This window comes from Capra hircus, chromosome 1 (genome assembly GCF_001704415.2).
Source record: "Capra hircus breed San Clemente chromosome 1, ASM170441v1, whole genome shotgun sequence".
Classification (NCBI taxonomy): domain Eukaryota; kingdom Metazoa; phylum Chordata; class Mammalia; order Artiodactyla; family Bovidae; genus Capra; species Capra hircus.
Genome location: NC_030808.1, coordinates 19,857,969 through 19,879,755, shown reverse-complemented (window position 1 = coordinate 19,879,755; position 21,787 = coordinate 19,857,969). Strand labels below are relative to the sequence as shown.

General features: G+C 36.6%; 1 protein-coding gene across 9 annotated transcripts in view; it reads left to right on the top strand.

Moving 5' to 3' along the window:
* USP25 (ubiquitin specific peptidase 25) overlaps positions 1-21,787 on the top strand; it is a 170,232-nt gene that overhangs the window by 54,099 nt on the left and 94,346 nt on the right. For all 9 annotated transcript variants that reach the window (XM_018052748.1, XM_018052607.1, XM_018052437.1 and 6 more), the window contains 2 exons: positions 6,633-6,795; positions 14,831-14,917. In XM_018052748.1, coding sequence (XP_017908237.1) covers positions 6,633-6,795; positions 14,831-14,917 — 250 coding nt within the window. The remainder of the gene's footprint in view (positions 1-6,632; positions 6,796-14,830; positions 14,918-21,787) is intronic.

Below are 21,787 nucleotides of genomic sequence, written 5' to 3'. Positions count from 1 at the left end.
ACGGAGGAGCCTGGTGGTCTACAGTCCATAGGGTTGCAAAGAGTTGGATGTGACTGAACGACTTAACACACACATACGGAGAATTATAAGTCTATATGTTTAAAACTCATATTTTCATTATAATGTATGATGATCTTTACCATATGACTAAATTCAGTTATATATATAATTATATACATTTAATTATGTATACATATACACATAAGGGCTTCCCTTATGCCTCAGCTGGTAAAGAATCAGCCTGCGATGCTGGAGACCTGAGTTTGATCCCTGTGTAGGGAAGATCCCGTAAAGAAGGGAAAGGCTACCCAATCCAGTATTCTGGCCTGGAGAATTCCATGGCCTGTGTAGTCCCTGGGGTCACAGAGAGTCGGACACGACTGAGCGACTTTCACACATGCACGTATACTTAAAAATTTTTTTACATCTTAGGTCACTTTGAGAAGCAGGAAACATATATATCTTGAGCTCTATTCAGTTATTACAGTTTGTATCCAGTTTTTCCTTTGTAGAAAAAAAGATCCATGGGAATGCTTGGGTAATGGTAATTTCAGTTATATTCTTGACTTTCTTTCCTCCTCCTGCTGTTGCTGCTAAGTTGCTTCAGTTGTGTCCGACTGTGCGACCCCGTAGACGGCAGCCCACCAGGCTCCCCCATTCCTGGGATTCTCCAGGCAAGAATACTGGAGTGAGTTGCCATTTCCTTCTCCAATGCATGAAAGTGTAAAGTGAAAGTGAAGTCGCTCAGTCGTGTCCAAGTCCTAGCGACCCCATGGACTGCAGCCTACCAGGCTCCTCCGTCCATGGGATTTTCCAGGCAAGAGTACTAGCTTGTAACAAAAAGTTCAGGTAAGCTGTTCGGTCCTAGAAATACATTTGAGGCCATGCATTTCCCACCATGAAAATTAAGAGATGTATTTTCTTGGTGGGAGGGGACTGAACAGAAGGGTGACTGAATTAACTATATTGAAACATTTAAAAATAACACCTTCTAGTTTTTAGTAATCTTAACTAGATCTGGAATTAGAAGAATATTGTTACCTCAGAGCAGTCTGAATTGTAGATTTGGAATGGGTTGTTGACAGGTATGGGGAGCAAGAGACCTCGTTTTACTCAATGTTGTCTTGAGGCCAAGTCTCATTTTGTTACTAAATTCATGTGACTTATGTATAGATTTTAATTTTTGTAGATTGGGTGTATTTTGTAGAAATCAACTCTTCTGAAGTTTTCCATAACTAATGTCTATGTGACCTGTTGCCTGGTCATTATGATACAAGTGATCTGATGTGTTGGCATTAAAAAGGATTATTTCTCTTTTATTTTATTATAACTAGAGTTTTAAGTTAGTATTTTATTATAAATAGAAGTTTAAAAAGATACGGTGGTAGAGGATCATCGACCTAGGAGATTTATGAATGAGCGTAGTTCTCCTTGACTTTCGACTAGCTTATGCTTCTGGAATATACTATAGAATCCTCTTTTTTTTTTTTTTTTTTTTAAGTGATTATTATACCTGCCCACCAGTGCTAGTCAGTTGCTAGATGCCTCTTCTGTCTTTTATATTAGGTTGGTGCAAAAGTAATTGTGGTTTTGCATTGTTGAACTTTGCTACTTGATAATGGGAATACATTCTTAAATGTAGTTACATGTCGTTAAAATGCACATTTCTTTATTTCTTTCTGGCTAATGACTTATTACTTGCTGTTTATATATATTTTAGATATGGAAATGATGTCAGGAAAAAAAAAACAAATTTGAGCAATTTTCTTGTTTGAGTTCAAAATGGGTAGTAAAGCAGCAAAGACAACTCACTATCAGCAATGCATATAGCCCAGGAACTGTAAAGAAATGTACAGTTCAGTGGTGGTTCAAGAAGTTTTGCAAAACTTTGAGACAAGAGCCTTGAAGATGAGGAGCTCAGTTGCTGACCATCAGAAGTTGACAGTGACCAATTGAGAGCCATCATCTAAGCTGATCCTCTTAAAAATACATGAGAAGTTGCCCATGAACTCATTGTTGACAATTCTGTGGTTATGTGGCATTTGAAGCAAATTGGAAAGGTGAAGAAGTTTGATAAGCGGGCGCTTCATGAAGTGAAGTCGCTCAGTCGTGTCCGACTCTTTGCGACCCCATGGACTGTAGCCTACCGTCCCTGGGATTCACCAGGCAGGAATACTGCAGTGGGTTGCCATTTCTTTCTCCAGGAGATCTTCCCAACCCAGGGATCGAACCTGTGTCTCCCGTATTGCAGGCGGATGCTTTACCATGTGAGCCACCAGGATGCCTCATGGACTGACCGCAAATCAAAAAATTGCCATTTTGAAGTGTTGTCTTCTCTTATTCTATGCAACAACAATGAGCCATTTCTCCATTGGACTATGACATGTGATGAAAAGCAGGTTTTACATGGCAGCCTGCCATGACCAGCTCTGTGGTTAGACTGAGAAGAAGCTCCAAATCGCTTCCCAAAGCCAAACTTGTACCAAGAGTCATGGTCACTTTTGGTGATCTGCTGCCCTCTGATCCACTGTAGCTTTCTGAATCCAGGGAAACGATTACATCTGAGAAATATGCTCAGCAAATTGATGCAATGCACTGAAAACTCTAACAGCTGTAGCCCGCATTGGTCAACAGAAAAGACCCAATTCTCCAGAGCAGTGCCTAAACACACATCACATAACTTCGGAAGTTGAACAAATTGGGCCATGAAGTTTTGCCTCTTCTGCCATATTCGCCTGACCTCTCGCCAACCAACTACCACTTCTTCAAGCATCTCAACATCTTTTTGCAGGGAAAACACTTCTACAACCAGCAGGAGCTGGAAAATGCTTTCCAAGAGTTCGTTGAATCCCAAAGCACAGATTTTTATGCTATAGGAATAAACAAACATTTATCATTGGCAAAAATGTGTTAATTGTAATGGCTCCTAGTTTGATTTAACATAGGGGTGTTTGAACCTAGTTATAATGATTTAAAATTTAGGGTCTGAAACCACAGTTACTTTTGCACCAACTAGTTGAGCTATTTCAAATCCTGAAAGATGATGCTGTGAAAGTGCTGCACTCAATATTCCAACAAATTTGGAAAACTCAGTAGTGGCCACAGGACTGGAAAAGGTCAGTTTTCATTCCAATCCCAAAGAAAGGCAATGCCAAAGAATGCTCAAACTACTGCACAATTGCACTCATCTCACACGCTAGTAAAGTAATGCTCAAAATTCTTCAAGCCAAGCTTCAACAGTACATGAACCATGAACTTCCAGATGTCAAAGCTGGTTTTAGAAAAGGCAGAAGAACCAGAGATCAAATTGCCAACATCCACTGGATCATGGAAAAAGCAAGACAGTTCCAGAAAAACATCTATTTCTGCTTTATTGACTATGCAAAGCCTTTGACTGTGTAGATCACAATAAACTCTGGAAAATTCTTCAAGAAATGGGAATACCAGACCACCTGACCTGCCTCTTAAGAAACCTATAACGCAGGTCAGGAAGCAACAGTTAGAACTGGACATGAAACAACAGACTAGTTCCAAATAGGAAAAGGAGTATGTCAAGGCTGTATGTTGTCACCCTGCTTATTTAACTTCTATGCAGAGTACATCATGAGAAACGGTGGGCTGGAAGAAGCACCAGCTGGAATCAGGATTGCCGGGAGAAATATCAAAACCTCAGGTATGCAGATGACACCACCCTTATGGCAGAAAGTGAAGAGGAACTAAAAAGCCTCTTGATGAACGTGAAAGAGGAGAGTGAAAAAGTTGGCTTAAAGCTCAACATTCAGCTGGTCCCATTACTTCATGGGAAATAGATGGGGAAACAGTGGGAACAGTGTCAGACTTTATTTTTTGGGGGCTCCAAAATCACTGCAGATGGTGACTGCAGCCATGAAATTAAAAGACACTTACTCCTTGGAAGAAAAGTTATGAGCAACCTAGATAGCATATTGAAAAGCAGAGACATTACTTTGCCAACAAAGGTCTGTCTAGTCAAGGCTACGGTTTTTCCTGTGATCATGTATGGATGTGAGAGTTGGACTGTGAAGAAAGCTGAGCACCAAAGAGTTGATGCTTTTGAACTGTGGTGTTGGAGAAGACTCTTGAGAGTCCCTTGGACTGCAGGGAGATCCAACCAGTCCATCCTAAAGGAAAGCAGTCCTGGGTGTTCATTGGAAGGACTGATGGCTAAAGCTGAAACTCCAGTACTTTGGCCACCTCATGCGAAGAGTTGACTCATTAGAAAAGACCCTGATGCTGGGAGGGATTGAGGGCAGGAGGAGAAGGGGACGACAGGATGAGATGGCTGGATGGCATCACCGACTCGATGGATATGAGTTTGAATGAACTCTGGGAGTTGGTGATGGACAGGGAGGCCTGGCGCGCTGCGATTCATGGGGTTGCAAAGAGTCGGACACGACTGAGTGACTGAACTGAACTGTACTGAATAAAGACCACTGGCACCAATCTTTCCTGTTTGTAATATATTTGCTACTTTTCCCAGAACCCATTGCTTGTTTTAGTTTGTTTGTTTTGGATTACCAGTGTAGAAATAATATTCATTAACTTTTACTTCTAGATACACATATATAATAAAGGGAACAGACTTTTCGAATGAAAATTGCTCCCACTTATAAAAGTCAGTAATGATTAAATATACCTTTTTTTATCGGAGAAAGCAATGGCACCCCACTCCAGTACTCTTGCCTGGGAAATCCCATGGACGGAGGAGCTTGATAGGCTGCAGCCCATGGGGTCGCTGAGTCTGACATGACTGAACGACTTCATTTTCACTTTTCACTTTCATGCATTGGAGAAGGAAATGGCAACCCACTCCAGTGTTCTTGCCTGGAGAATCCCAGGGACGGGGGAGCCTGGTGGGCTGCTGTCTCTGGGGTTGCGCAGAGTCGGGACAGGACTGAAGCGACTTAGCAGCAGCTGCAGCATACCTTTTGTATATAAAACAGGTATTGATGTTGTGTTTACTTTTTGTATACTACGTGTTAACTCCTCTCTTTCGAAGTGGTTGCCTTGTACAAATTTAATTTGTACAGTTGATTTTTCCTGTGTCATGCTAAATTGTGCAAGGAACAGCAGGAAGTCTCTCAAGTTGGCTCTTTGACTTACTTCCCTTCTATGTTCTTGAGAACTTGTTTTTTGATTAGAGTGGGATCTTCCAGATAAATGCTGATATTCTTAAGTCCCGAATCATGTAACTAAATACCTTCCAAGTAGTTCCAGCACTGTTTATTGTTAAATAATTTAAGAGAAAAAGCCTCTAGGGACTGAGGTTCCTTGTGAGAATTGATAGTTGGGCAGAGTACTGCTGCTAATGTTAGATCACTCTTAAAAGTGTAAACTGTTTATTTTTAAATATGAGTTTACTTTGACCTTTACATTTTAGTGTATCATGTTTTCTGCTCCCTGCCCCCAGTATGTGATTTAATTGATTCCCAAAGAAAAACTCTATCCTATATTCATATAAGTTATTTTCAGTAATACTTATTTGGAATCTAATGCACTGTATCTAAGGTCACATTACAAAGTTAGAGATGGAAAATATTCTGCTGCTTCTCCATAATTAAGGAAGATAGCTGTATTAGTTTGGCATTGATATAATAGAGCAAAATCTTTAGGATAAAAATAGTGTAGCATGAATGAGATTTTTTTCAAGAAGCCAAAAAGTTGAAAAAACTCATACTAAGATTTTTGTAATGAACATAAAATGAGTTAAGATATTTGGCTGTTATTCATGATAATTTGGAATAGTAAGTAACACATGTCTTGAGTAGGCAAAATGCATGATTAGTTTATACGTAGGGATTAGGGTTTTTCAGCATTTTCTTGCTTAAGAGCAAGGTAAACACTATTAAGCAGAGTAGCATTACTGTTAGCCATGTTTCAGTATGTTTTAGATATTCTGTGGATGTACTTATTTTGAAGAGGTTTATCTTTTATTATTCTGATATGTAGGTATTTATTGCAGTAGATTTTTCTCTAGGCAGACTATTGGGGAATGAAGTGAACACATAAATATTTTCTCCCTTTATTTTTCAGTAGCTGTTGTAGAATATGGATCTGTAGAACTGAAAGGAACCCTAGAATTTACCTTAATTTTTTTTTTTTAAATAGAAAAGGAAATTAATGATCAGAGGGATGAAAGTGCAGTGTTTTTCAGTTTTTAATTTTCTTGATGATTCAAAGAAATTCTTATAAAAACTAATCATTATGTATATTGTAAATATGTACTTCAATACAATGACTTTTCAGAAAACTTATCTAGGTCCTATATTCCTTATACTAAGCCTCTAATTTGTTGAAATATAACTTAATACATATATTTCCTATTATGTAATGCTGTCTTTTTGTGATTACAATTCGTTTTCTGAGGAAAAACTGCTGCCTGTGTTTTGATCTATTAGCATTGCTACTACTATGTTCTTGACAACTAGAACTATGCTATGTTCTAGAAAACTAACCTCCACTTGAGTAAATTTAGTGTTAAGTATTCCTTTTCCAAATGCATTGTCTAGACCTTAATTTATCAAAATCCGTAGTTTATAGTGTGCTGTTTTCTACCGTACAGTGCTAAATTAATGCTGTATTTTTTCACCATCATTTTCTACCCATCATTTAAGAGTTCTTGAGGCCAGCATAGCAGAAAATAAAGAATGTTTGAAGAGGACACCTACTGAAGTTTGGAGAGATTCTCGAAACCCTTACGATAGAAAAAGGCAGGACAAAGCTCCTGTTGGACTAAAGAATGTTGGCAATACTTGCTGGTTTAGTGCTGTTATTCAGGTAAGAATCTTTATGCAGATCTTATCTAGTGGGCCTGGCAGCAGTGAAAAGTGGGTTTGAGTTGTGTTTCTTTTTAGTTGTTATATATAGACATACACACACAGACACACACACTGCAAACAAGGTTTTAATATGCCTTTCTACCAACGTATTTTGGCGATTGCAGTATTCCCCACTCCACTTTGTTCTTCATTCCCAGTATGGACTTTTCCTGATAAAACACTGCCAATGCCTTATTCAGAATTAATTTCTCCTCCTTCTCTGTTGTTGGGAATTGTTGTCAGAGTGAAAAGAAAATATTTTTGTATATAAATCCCTGCAAATTTAGGAGAGGATATAACCAAGATGGGGCTTCCCTGGTGGCTCAGATGGTGGTAAAAACAAACAAAAAAATCTGCCTGCAGTGCGAGAGACCTAGGTTTGATCCCTGGGTTGGGAAGATCCCCTGGAGAAGGGAATGGCTACCCACTTGAGTGTTCTTGCCTGGAAAATTCCTCGAATAGAGGAGCCTGGTGTGCTACAGTCCATGGTGTCACAAAGAGTCAGACATGACTGAGTGACTAACACTTCACTTCATAACAAAGATATGAAACCAAGACTGGTGGTTTTTTTGTGTGTGTGTTTGAGTCAGATCAGATTTATTTATATATAATAGAAAATGTCATTCAATAATTATAGTCATTTAAGTACTTTTTTTTATAAAAGACATTTTATTTCAGGAGTAAATAGATTGACAATTCTCAATACATATGTGAAAATGAAAGAATAAAAATAAATTAAGAATAACATTTTCTTTCTAACTTGGAATTATTTATTGAGCTTCTTATTCTAAAATTAAAAATATTTGTATGCATAGAAAACCATCTTCTTAGTTTGGACTATTTTTTTTAACTCTTACGTGATATGACTATTGCCATAATTCTTCAGTATTCTCAGACATTGGTAATGTTATTTTTCAAATTGTGAGACCTTAAACAGTCTCCTTAAGTAAAACAATCTATGAATAATAATATGCTCTCAATTTTAATTACTCTTTAGGAGAATTAATATTTGTGCTTAATTTCCTAACATAGCTGAACTGTAGCTCATTTAGTGTTTCTGATGAGTCTTTTTAAATCAGTAGATGTTTTCTAATTTACATTCTTTTACATTCAAAATACCTCTTCATTTTGTCCATTTCCAACCTGAATACAGTATTAACTTACATATGATATTAAAGAAACTAAAAGGTTATTAAATTTTTCTATTCTAAAGGTTATTAATTGTGTTCTCTAGGTGGTTATTTTTTTTTTTTTCCACTTCAGTGTTACAGTTTCTAGCTCTTTTCTGTCTTTTTGCTTCTGGCAAATAGTATTATACAATTTGATTTTCTTTGGTTTTCTAGTTTCGTGCTTCACTTTTTATTCAACTATGGTACACACCAATTAATAACACAATATGTTATTTGTTTTCCAGGCTATTAAAATATTAAGGAATACTTGGAATTAACATGAACTTGTAATAATACTTTTGCTTTTGGTCTTGAGTGTGCGTTAATTATCCACTTACATGCTAGCAATATCTCAAATTTTATTTGCTATCTTAATACTTGCACCACTAGTAAATTCTTTTGCATTTCATTGTTTAAATGTCATAATTTAGTTGTCACTTTAAAATGTGAAACACAATTTTAAGGCTGTGATCTGAGTGCTTATGAGTATGTTTTGCTGCCAGTATTTGGATGTTATCTTTACGCTATTATGCCCAGTAAACGAGGCTCATTAGCTTCTCTTAGAAAACTGTAAGAAGTAAGAAAGTGCTCACAGAGAATCAGTATTTGTTAGTTAGAATAGGTGCTTTAAACATCTAGAAGAAATAACAGATAACCTTGAAAATGTTGGCTTCTAATGAAGTAATAGGATACTGTCTTTTGGGAATGTAGAAAAACAGTAAGCTTTAGTTTAGGAAATTGTGGATGGGAAAAAAAAATTTGTCTAGTGATGACTTTGTTTTGTTTTTGAATGTAACTTTAAAATCTCTTAAACCATTTTGAAGTAAAGTAAAGTGAAGTCACTCAGTTGTGTCTGACTCTTTGCAATCCCATGGACTGTAGCCTACCAGGCTCCTCCCTCCATGGGATTCTCCAGGCAAGAGTACTGGAGTGGGTTGCCATTTCCTTCTCCAGAGGATCTTCCCAACCTGGGGATCGAACCCGGGTCTCCCACATTTCAGGCAGATGCTTTAACCTCTGAGCCACCAGGGAAGCCCAAAGGGAAACCATTTTAAGTAGCTTTTAATTTTTGCTTCTGGTAATTGAAATATTTTATTTTTTCATTCCTTGACATTTACTTAATTAAACAGACATCTAAAATATGTTTATCATAATAAATGGAACTTTTCACTTATGAAAGGAACTTTGGGTAGGAAATCTGTATTAGTGTTGGGAATTAAAAAAAATTTTTTTTTTAAGCAAGTTGGAACTTGTTCAAATTGTGACATAAATGCACTGTAAAGTTTCAGTTACAAAAATTTTCTCAGGGATGGAATTTACTTAGTTGGCAAGACTAGTGTGAAACAATTGGGAATTCTCTTCTTTAAAAGTATTTCTACTGATTATAGTTTACAGGAATTATAAACCTCTAATTTCAGAGTAGGTAATGGGGGGTACACTACAGAAGGTACAGCTTTGTTATACTTGTTCCTTTAGGTACTGAGACCTAAGTATTTTGGAAGAGGCACAGAATATCAGAAAGAGATTGTTAGCAAAAAGAAATTGTGCAGAGAGTGGCTTACATAATCTTTTGGATGCTAACAATATTAGCCTGACTGTCTTTAGATTGGGTATCAACCACTTAAGTAGTCAGGATTATTTTCATCCTGTTCAAAAGCAACTTTTATGTAGATGGTACTGATTAGGACTGCTTTTTCTTCTCTATTCCTTTCTCTAGTTTGGGGTGTTAAGTTCAAGTAATTCATGAGTTCTCATGACCCTTAGCACCATTTCATCTGGAATCCTCTGAGATGCTCAGAAGTAAGGTGCTTCTGCTTCTTGATTTGCCTGGTACAGTCCCAGTTTATTGTAGATGCGTCAGCACTTATTAATTCATTGTAGAGCCCTTTTTCGTCCTCAGAAGAGTTGTGGGTTGGATGATAAGGTTTATGATCCCGAGTCAGTTAAGTTCAGTTATATCCAAAGTCTAGATTTTCCTATATTCCGCAGAAGAAGAGAGTAGTTGTCTGATGCCTCTCCGTCTGGGAAGGCGTTAGGGATTTACCTGCTCTGTATACAGACTTTCATCTTTTAATCAGGCCACTCTGTTTTTCTCACACTTTGAAACTCAACTGTTACTATTTCATTTTTAAATATTAATAATCCACCAAGGAGAATTTATGTTGGTTTCCCGTAGTCTCTTTCATCATAGAAAGTTTATATCTCCTTCTGCTCTCTTGTCATCCCTTTTTTTGTTTTCCATAAATTATGTGTTTAAACTCTCACCCTCCACGAGTTTAGCCAAATTCTTCACAGATTTCATAATTCATATATTGGCTTTGAGCGCAATAAAAGGATACTTGTTTTCAATGTGTATGACTCACAAATGTAATTGAGACAGTAGTGACGATTCCCACCCCTTTTGAAGAAATATGTAGTGTTTTTGAAGAAATATGTGTTTTGAAGAAATATGTACTTTTGAAGAAAGTAGTGACTTTCCCACCCCTTTTGAAGAAATATGTTGACCAATACGACTATGCCCTATCAAGAGTATAGATTGGGACTTAAAGTGAGTTCTTGTTATTTGTTGTGATAATACATGGTCATAAATTCTGCTTTGGGTAATAATAGCATATTCAGTTCTTTTCAGCCATCCACTTGGTCATATATTGCTGGAGTCTAAAACCAAAAATGAAACCATCGTTTTGAAGGCATCATAAGCCCTAAAGCATTGAGGAATTTTGAGGCTACACTTTGAGAGAACAGGATATTCAGAGAGTAAGCTTCACATTTTGGGCTGTTTTATCTTTGAGAAAACATCTACTTCTGCTTTATTGACTACACCAAAGCCTTTGACTGTGTGGATCACAACAAACTGTGGAAAATTCTTAGAGATGGGAATATCAGACCACCTGACCTGCCTCCTTAGAAATCTGTATGCAAGTCAAGAAGCAACAGTTAAAACTGGACATGGAACAATAGACTGGTTCCAAATCGGAAAAGAAGTACATCAAGGCTATATATATATTGTCACCCCGCTTACTTAACTTATATGCAGAGTACATCATGAGAATTGTTGGACTGGATGAGGCACAAGCTGGAATCAAGATTGCTAGAGAAATATCAATAACCATTGATATGCAGATGACACCATACTTATGGCAGAAAGCAAAATAGAACTGAAGAGCCTCTTGATGAAAGTGAAAGAGGAGAGTGAAAAATTTGGCTTAAAGCTCAACATTCAGAAAACTAAGCTCATGGCATCTGGTCCCATCACTTCATGGCAAATAGATGGGGAAACAGTGGAAACAGTGAGAAACTATTTTTGGGGGGCTCCAAAATCACTGCAGATGGTGACTGCAGCCATGGAATTAAAAGACACTTACTCCTTGGAAGATAAGATTGGGAGCTCATATACACCCGTGGCAGATCCATGTCAATGTATGGCAAAACCAATACAGTATTGTAAAGTAAAATAAAGTGAAAATAAAATTAAAAAACTAATAATAAAATAAAATTTAAAAAAAAGGAAAGCTATGACCAACTTAGACAGCATATTAAAAAGCAGAAATGTTACTTTGCCAACAAAGGCCCTTCTAGTCAAAGCTGAGTTTTCCAGTAGTCATGTGTGGATGTGAGAGTTGGACTATAAAGAAATCTGAGCGCCAAAGAATTAATACTTTTGGGAGTGTGGTGTTAGAAAAGACTCTTGAGGGTCCCTTGGACTGCAAGGAGATCCAACCAGTCCATCCTAAAGGAAATCAGTCCTGAATACATTGGAAGGACTGCTGCTAAAGCTGAAACTCCAGTGCTTTGACCACCTCATGGGAAGAAATGACTCATTGGAAAAGGACTCTGATGCTGGGAAAGATGGAAGGTGGAAGGAGAAGGGGACAACAGAGGATAAGATGGTTGGATGGCAACACCGACTTGATAAACATGAGTTTGAGTAAACTCCTGGAGTTGGTGATGGACAGAGAAGCCTGGCATGCTGCAGTCCATGGGGTCTGAAAGAGTATGACATGACTGAGCGACTGAACTGAACTGATCTTTGAGGCAATTTCAAAAGTGGCTGCTGATTGGCTGGAAGCTAAGCAAAGTTTCATACAAGCTTGAAAGCCTGGGAAACACCTGAGATTTTCAGTTGAATTCTAAAGGTATTAACTGAGAATTGAGAAGAGGCCAGGCTTTATAACTTGTGAATCCCAGCTTAAGATCATCTCATAATTGATTGGATCAAGGTAATACAGGATTACAAATGTTTTAGTCCTGCTGCCTGCCAGAAGGAAATGTAAATTTTGGTGGAAGATATCTTACACTTTGAACTTTCTCCAGTTTTTTACATACAATGTCTAGCACTCAATCATTCATAATTGGTCATATCAGGAAATAAGACATGTTCCCAAATTAAGAGAAAATAATGGATAATTAGAAATATAACTATGTAGGGACAACTTAAAATTGAATGTTTTGTTATATAACTACTAATATACTTAAGGAATTAGAAGCATAGTTGAGAATTTTTGATAGAAAACTAAAAACTATAAAAAAAAATTTTAGAGCTGAAAATATCATAAATTGTTAGGATATCAGTGGATGAATTTTGCAGCATATTAAACCCAACTGAAGGATACACAGCATGACCAGAGAATTAGTCAACTAGACAGTTTGTTTGAGGAACGTTTTCACACTAAAGCCACGAAATACAGATGAGAGCATAGAAGAGATATTTTGGACATGGAATAAACTGTACTAACACAATTTATTTGTGGTTCCAGAGGGAAACTGAAAAGGAAATAGGTTAAAAACAGTAGAAGAGATGACAGAGAATACTCTGAACTTGGTGAGAGATGATGAAGAATACTCTGAACCTGGTGAAAGAAATCAAGCCACAGATTTGGGAGGCAACAGGAACCAAATAGTATGAACATGAAAAAATACTGCACAAAAGCACATCATAGTAAACTAGAAAAAACTCAAGACCGAGAAAACTCTAAAAGTAGCCAATTGGAAAAAGATATATTGCTTCAATAAAGGAGCAAAAATAACACTGACAGTTGGCTTCTCAACAGAAAGGCTATCTTGGGAAAAGGGTGTTCAAAAAGAAGAAAAAAATATTTTTCAGTGGGAGCTCAGAGCATAGAAGTGGATTGAGCTTCTCTAGATTTTGTCATTCTTTTTCCTATATAAACCTCTTGTAAGAACAGTCCATACTTTAACCTCTACTTTATCCCATTTCTTTAGGACTCATTGCTGCTATCCTACCATTTTATTGGAAAGGCGACTTCCCAACTGCTAAATATAAAGATTATTTTCCTGCCCTTACCTTCTTTGGATGTGGCAACCTCCAACCTTTACTAATCTTCTCCTTCATGAATTTGCCAGTGATTAATTGATATACTTCAGAATGTCTGGTACTTTATATCTTTGTTGAGAAATTCCGGACATAAACATTTTTGAAGCTCTGCTGTTACTCTGATGCACAGCTATGTTTGACAGCTTTCTCTACTCCTATTTCTCCTGTGCCCTCAGACTCGCCGCTTCTATTACTATTCATACTTTGTTTTATACCTCTTCTTCCTTTGGCTTTTAAATGCTTCTTAAGTTTCTGATTTTTGGTCTATTATTGTATTACATTCTTTCTAGTTTATAACATCTACTCTCATTGTTTTAACTTGCAATCACAAGGTAGTATTAAAGGTGGAGATGACTTGGTATGTTTTATTCTCTGTTGCCTGTCTTCCTTGTGTCTGGCATGTAGTGGGTGCTCCATAAATATTTGTTAAAAGAATGAGTAAATGAATATGTTCATATTGTTTACTAAAGAAATACTTCAGGTCACAGTTATCAGTTTTATGGCTTTACCTTTCATATATAGGTCTTTGATTTGCATCTATATATATCTGTATCTGACTCTATTTATAGTGGGAAACAATTTTTTGTTTTCTTATTGGTTTATGATGCTATGTTTATTTCCTAGCAAGTTGGCTAGCCCATCTTTTACTAAGATTTTAATGCATCATCGCCTCCTGTACAATGATTTTCGAACTTCATAAACTATGACTCACAGAAAGGAATACATTTTACATTGTAAAACACTTTACACATACCTATGTATGAGAACTTCACCAATGAAAATTTTAAAAATAATACTCTGGTATATTTACTCTTTATGACATGTTCTGATATTTTCCATTACATTTTATTTCATTTTTTAGAGTTAATGTTTATTGAGATTAATGGATTGCAAGCTATAGTTTAAAAGGGTAGCTCCAGGAAACTTTTCCATGAGCATCTATGCTATCATTATACTCTATGTGATCAGTATTACTGTATTTTTGGGTGACATTGATGTTGTTTTAATTGAATTTTGTTTCCTTCCTAAGCTATGTCTCCTTGACCATTAGTGATAATAGATAATTTCTTTGAGTCTCTATAACCTAGCATCTGGCCTATAGATTTATTCATACTGTATTTTTGTAGAATTGATACCTCTAAAAAACTCATATTGTATATAACATGTTGAAAAAGTTCTTGAGTTTGCATTTGTATACATTTAATTTTGAGGAAACTGCTTAGGCACATAGAAAACTTTTAATAATACATATTATATTTTTTGAGTTGTCCAAGTGTAATTTTCTGCTTTGCAATACAATAAATATTGTTAATGATCAAGAATATGTCAAAATAAAAGAAGTATAACTTTTTCTGAGGGAGAAAATAGGCCTTCTTGTGCTGGTGGGAAATATTCTGTATATAAAATGAATCTCTCAGACTAGTCATATTTTTGTAGTTCTGTTAATAGAATTTTCCCTTTGGTTATCTTAAATTGTTGTTCTTTTTCAGTCATTATTCAATCTTTTGGAATTCAGAAGATTAGTTCTGAATTACAAGCCTCCATCAAATGTTCAAGATTTACCCCGAAACCAAAAGGTAAAATTATGGAAGATTTTTAAGTCGAGTGTACTCTTTGGTGTTTGCTTTTGGTGCCATGCCATGTGCCTAGTCATTCCCAACCCTTTGCAACTCCGTGGACCACAGCCTGCCAGGCTCCTCTGTCCATAGAATTTTCCAGGAGTCGGTTGCCATTTCCTATTCTAAAGGATCTTCCCAACCCAGGGATGCAACCCACGTCTCCTGTGTCTCTCGCATTAAAGGTGGATTCTTACCCACTGAGCCATGGGGGAAAGTTTGCTTTTGGGATATTTGTGAAATCAAATCCGAAGCAGTGTCAAATTTGAATGTCAACCTGTTAATCTCAACTACAACAGTAACAGGTTGACATTCAAATTTGACACTGCTTCAGATTTAATTCTTGGTCAGTATATTGTAAATATGAATTTTTCTACACATGTGTGTCAGTAATAGGCCAATTTTTAAATTTCATTTTAGTAATTGCTTTTTTCTTCTTTTTAGAATGTCAGAGTAATAGGCTACCATTTATAATTCAGGGTCTTTCCTCCTCAGAAACTGGGTGGAAATCAAACATTTTTCATTTATTTCTGTAGACGAACTCCTTAAAAGGTTAGCTTTGCCCTGTTTTTGCAGTGTGAATCTACAATTTCTAATATTGTTAAGCAGTGTAACGTGACAGAGAGCACAGAGGTCAGAGCCACATTTCCCAGGTTCTGGACCTAGAGCTAGTTACTTGATCTAGTTACTGCTCAGATGATAAAGCGTCTGTCTGCAATGTGGGAGACCCAGGTTTGATCCCCAGGTCGGGAAGGTCTCCTGGAGAAAGGAAATGGCAACCCACTCCAGTATTCTCGCCTGGAAAAATCCCATGAACAGAGGAACCTCTTAGGCTGCAATCCATGGGGTCGCAAAGAGTCAGACACGACTGAGCGACTTTACTTTCTTTCACTTTCTTATCTGAAAATCGAAAATAATGACAGCAATTGTTTTATAGAGTTTCTGTGAGAGTTAAATGAGATGACAAAACATAAAGGGCTTAGAAGTACCTGGTACATAGTGGTAGCTTACAGTTAAAGTTGTCCTGAAGAAGATTTAGGTTTGGGACTGGGGACCAAGCTTGATCACTCAGAGCTTTTGCGTGGCAGAAGTTTTATTACAGTGAAAAAGGACAGAGAATGCTTCTGACATAGACATCAGAAGGGGGACAGAGAGTGCCTCACTTGCGAGTCTTATCCAGGCCTTATATACTTTTACCAGATTCACTCCCACAACAAACATCTTAAATTAACAAGATTAGAAGTAACAAAAGAAAGGTTTTACCAGACCCATTCCCACAAAACATATCTTAAGATACCAAATTAGTCAGAAGGTTCTTGTTAAAAAGAGGAAACATATCCTTGAGCAAGATACATTGTTATATAATAATTAGTACAGGGCTTAAGGAAAACATACTGTTGAGTAAGATAAATTGTTTTATTGTGTAAAGTTACTGAAACCAAGCAGTGTAGAAAAAAACATTTTGTCCCTGTTGCCTCCTTGAGAGCCCAGACTCCTTATCAACCTACCTAAGAATTAACTCTCTCAGTAGTACCAAGTGTCAGCTATTGCTAGCTTTTCAAAAGATAGGACTGATTCACATTCAGAAATTCATACTTAATGAAAAAGATTAATTATGGAGATGATATGCTTGACTGTAAGACTTAATGATCTTATCATAAAGTAGCCATAAAGACAAAGACAAAGAAGTGAGAAGTTTTAGGTTTCAGTAAAGTGTTGAACTTTGTGTGATCTTTTGTTTGTTGTAATGATACATTATTATATTTTCTTTTTAGTCTATCATTTTGAAAAAAATTTTTCCTGCAAACATTATTAATGTGAAGCTGAAGGGAATATAATTTGATTTTTAACCAGCTTTTTGGGCTATAATCGTTAGCCATAAAGTGTCAGACTAACTGAAAACCATTTTCAGAAGGGAACTAAGATCACCTGACCAACTACTTATACTTCAGAGAAATTAAGCAAACCCCTTTCAGTCATTACAGTTTTTACTTTTTGGACTATTGCCTCCCTCTGTTAACAATTTGATTAGTTCTTTCTTTTGATGTTTTGCTTAAAGTATATTTATAATTTACATGATTATTTAGAATTATTACTTGCAGTTGCTGCTGCTGCTGCTAAGTTGCTTCAGTCGTGTCCAACTCTGTGCAACCGCATAGACGGCAGCTCACCAGGCTCCCTCGTCCCTGGGATTCTCCAGGCAAGAACACTGGAGTGGGGTGCCATTTCCTTCTCCAATGCATGAAAGTGAAAATTGAAAGTGAAGTCGCTCAGTCGTGTCCGACTGTTAGCAACCCCATGGACTGCAGCCTACCAGGCTCCTCCATCCATGGGATTTTCCAGGCAAGAGTACTGGAGTGGGGTGCCACTGCCTTCTCCAATGGCAGTTAGATGTTCATAAGTATCTTTTTTTTCCCCTATATGTATCTTAGCCTGTTTTGTGTTCCTGGATTTTAGTACTTTACAGAGTTTAGCTTTCTTTTATTCTATAAATAATTGAATAAGACTTACTTCGTTTTATAATCTTACTTGAAAACAATCGTGATATCAATGCCTATGTACAAGAGTTTGGGGTCATGAGAATGTTTAGCTGAATACTAGAGAAATGTATGAATCCAATCTTTTGACACCTTTATAAGGAAATTTCTCTTAATGAAAGGGTCTGCATGTCTAGGTATCCCTTTAGTTTAAGAAATTAAAATAATTTTAATAATAATTACTGCCATTGGGAAAAATCACTCAACAAGAATACCATGCAGTTTTATAAAAGATTGTTCTACAAATGAGATATTTCTTTAATTTCACATGATGACAGCAGTACATACTGTAACTTGACAACTTTGAAGCTAACATGAGATTTAGAGGTAGCCACTGATTAGTGTTACAGTTAATTCAATTGAAGTGATAAAAGGCACAGGTTTCAAAAAGATGTCAGTGTAACCTTAGTTACTTATTATTTAATAATAAATTTATAGCAAACTTATCTAGTGTTTACTGCTACACTGAGCCTGAAAAGTCTGAGTAGCAGTGAACACTAAGGGTTCACTTTGATTAAATCACAGAGATCTATTTACATACATTATTAAGTAGGAAATTTTTTGTTAGCAATTTAAAATTACAGCAAGCATTATATGTCTGTTGATTGATAGAATGAAATGAAGTCTTTGAAATCAGTTGGCATTTGAATAGACTTGTGTATTGGTTCTAGAGGTTGAAACTAATTTTATACATCCATATTTATTTGTGCTATTTGTAATCTTAATGTCTAGGAGAATTGGGAGATTATTAGAAATTTAAAGATATATTCTCACTGCAAACATCTCATCCTTCTCCATTCCCACACATAATCTCTTGGCTTAAAGAGCCGTGAACTGATGGGAAAGCATATATTAAATGTTGACAAAGAGGCATAAGCTTATAATATTTAGAGGTAATCACCATATAATTAATAACCTTATTAATCATAAGGTTATATTATTTAAAGCCTTGATTTAGGGGGAATGTTGTCAAATAAACAATATTCTCTCTACTCAGAAGTGAGAAGCATATGAGAAGGAAATGATTTGGGGTTAATACCATAAATATATTATTGAGCAAATATCTGAGGGAGTTTTGAATTTTAAAATAAAAAGAGGCATTCTGAAATTTTTGTCTTTAGCCATGAAGGTATAACAGAAGCTAGGTTTACAAGTTTTAGTAAATTTTTAAGGATTCAAGGCATACGGATTATGTCTTCCAACCGCAATGAAATTAAGTTAGAAATCAACAACATAAAGGTATCGGGAAAATCTCCACAGTATTTGGAAATTATTTATAGTTCTAAATAACCCCAGGAGCAATGAACAAATCAAAATGGAAATTTCAGGGTGTTCTGAACTGACTAAAAATTAAAATGATGGATCAAAATTAGATAGACGTAGCTAAAAGCAGTGGTTAATGGAAAATATATGAACTAAATGCCTTGTTAGAAAATAGAGTTTCAAATTAGTGGCATTAGATTATGTCAGAAAATTAGAAAAATAGATCAGTAATTTGAAAGCAGAAGAAAGGAAATAAAGATAAGAGCGTGAATCTATGAAATAGACATCAGGGAAACAATAGAGAAAAATTAATGGAATCACAAGCTACTTCTTAAGAATATTGGTAAAACTGATAAACTTCTAGGTAGACTGAGCAAGAAGAGAGAAGAAACAAATAACCAAAATAAATGAAAGAGGCGCACATCACTGCATATTCTGCAGACAGTAAAAGAGAATAGTGAAATATTATAAACAACAGACAAATATTTTGAAAGCCAAAGGCTATTGAATGTAACTGATGAAAAGATATGCTGTGTATTTCTATATTAAAGAAATTAATTTTTTAGTTTCGAACTTAAGCACAAAAAATAAAATCAATAGCAATAAAGTTTATTGGTGAGTTATACCACACATTTAAGGAAGAAATAATACCAATTCTCTACAAGTTTTCTCAGAAAATTGAAGAAATAAAACTTGCAAATTTACCCTGTGAGACCAACATTACACTGAAACCAAAAGTAGAAATATATATTTCAAGTAAAGAAAACTCAGATCAATATTCCTTATGAATAATAGAAGGAAAAATTGTCAGAATTGGGGCAGGTTGAATGATGCAATATATATAAAGGACAATACCTCATTGACAAAGTGGGATTTGTCCAGGACTGAAAGATTGGTTTAGTATTCAGAAATGAATATAATTCATCATAGTAACAATTTAGACAAGAAAAGCCATAAGACTAGCCCAGTAGATGAAGAAAAAGGATCTGATAAAAGCTAGTATCTATTTATGGCAAAATCTCTCTGAGTAGCTAGGATTTAGAAAGAAACCTTTTTAACTTGATGGAGCTCATTTATGGGAAACCTGCAAATATTTATACTACTTAATGGTGAAAGACAATCCTTTTCTTCAAAGATCAGGGACAAACAAGGTTGTCAGGCCTCACCACTTTTTTATTAAACATTAGTGATCTCAACCAGTGCTATATGGCAAGAAAAAGAAATAAGCAGGCAAATTGGAAAGGAACAAACAAAGCTGTCTTTTGGTGTATATGCCTGATTGTCTATTTAGAAAATCCTAAGTACTCTACCAAAATATAGGTGCTAGAATCAAGGGGTCAAATCATCTAGCAGTGTTACATGGTATGAGGCAAACATGCAAAAATCAATTTTAGAGGCTTCCCTGGTGGCACTGTGGTAAAGAATCTGCCTGCCAATGCAGGAGACATGGGTTCAATCTCTGATCTGGGAGGATCCCACATGCTGCAGAGTAACAAAGCCCCAGTGCCTCAACTACTGAGCTTACATGCCCTAGAACCTGTGCACTGCAACTGGAGAGTAGCCCCGCTCACCACAACTAGAGAAAAGTCCATGCAGCAACAGAGCCCCAGCACAGCCGAAAATGAATAACTAAATTATTTTAAAAATAAATTATATTTCTCAGTACCAGAAACACACAGTTGGAAATATAAATTAAAAAATGACTAGGTAAGAAAGGCAATGCCAAAGAATGTTCGAACTACTGCCCAGTTGCACTCATCTCACACTAGTAAAATAATGCTCAAAATTCTCCTAGCCAGGCTCCAGCAATCTGTGAACCATGAACTTCCAGATGTTCAAGCTGGTTTTAGAAAAGGAAGAGGAACCAGAAATCAAATTGCCAACATCCACTCGATCATCAAAAAGGCAAGAGAGTTCCAGAAAAACATCTATTTCTGCTTTATTGACTATGCCAAAGCGTTTTGACTGTGTGCATCACAATAAACTGTGGAAAATTCTGAAAGAGATGGGAATACCAGACCTCTTGAGAAACCTATATGCAGGTCAGGAAGCAACAGTTAGAACTGGACATGGAACAACAGACTGGTTCCAAATAGGAAAAGGATTATGTCAACTCTATATATTGTCACCCTGCTTATTTAACTTATATGCAGAGTACATCATGAGAAACACTGGGCTGGAGGAAGCACAAGCTGGAATCAAGATTGCTGGAAGAAATATCAGTAACCTCAGATATGCAGATGACACCACCCTTATGGCAGAAAGTGAAGAGGGAACTAAAAAGCCTCTTGATGAAAGTGAAAGAGGACAGTGAAAAAGTTGGGTTAAAGCTCAACATTCAGAAAACAAAGATCATGGCATCTGGTCCCATCACTTCATGGGAAATAGATGGGGAATCAGTAGAAACAGTGTCAGACTTTACTTTTAGGGGCTCCCAAAATCACTGCAGATGGTGATTGCAGCCATGAAAGTAAAAGATGCTTACTCCTTGGAAGAAAAGTTATGACCAACCTAGATAGCATATTGAAAAGCAGAGACATTACTTTGCCAACCAAGTTCTGTCTGTTTAAGGCTATGGTTTTTCCAGTAGTCATGTATGGATGTGAGAGTTGGACTGTGAAGAAAGCTGAGCGCCGAAGAATTGATGCTTTTGAACTGTGGTGTTGGAGAAGACTCTTGAGAGTCCCTTGGACTGCAAGGAGATCCAACCAGTCCATTCTTAATGAGATCAGCCCTGGGTGTTCTTCGGAAGGACTGATGGCTAAAGCTGAAACCCAATACTTTGGCCACCTCATGCAAAGAGTTGACTCATTGGAAAAGACTCTGATCCTGGGAGGGATTGAGGGTAGGAGGAAAAGGGGACGACAGAAGATGAGATGGCTTGATGGCATCACTGACTCGATGGACATGAGTTTGAGTGAACTCCAGGAGTTGGTGATGGACAGGGAGGCCTGGCGTGCTGCGATTTATGGGGTCGCAAAGAGTCAGACACGACTGAGCAACTGAACTGACTGAAGAGCATAAAAGATGG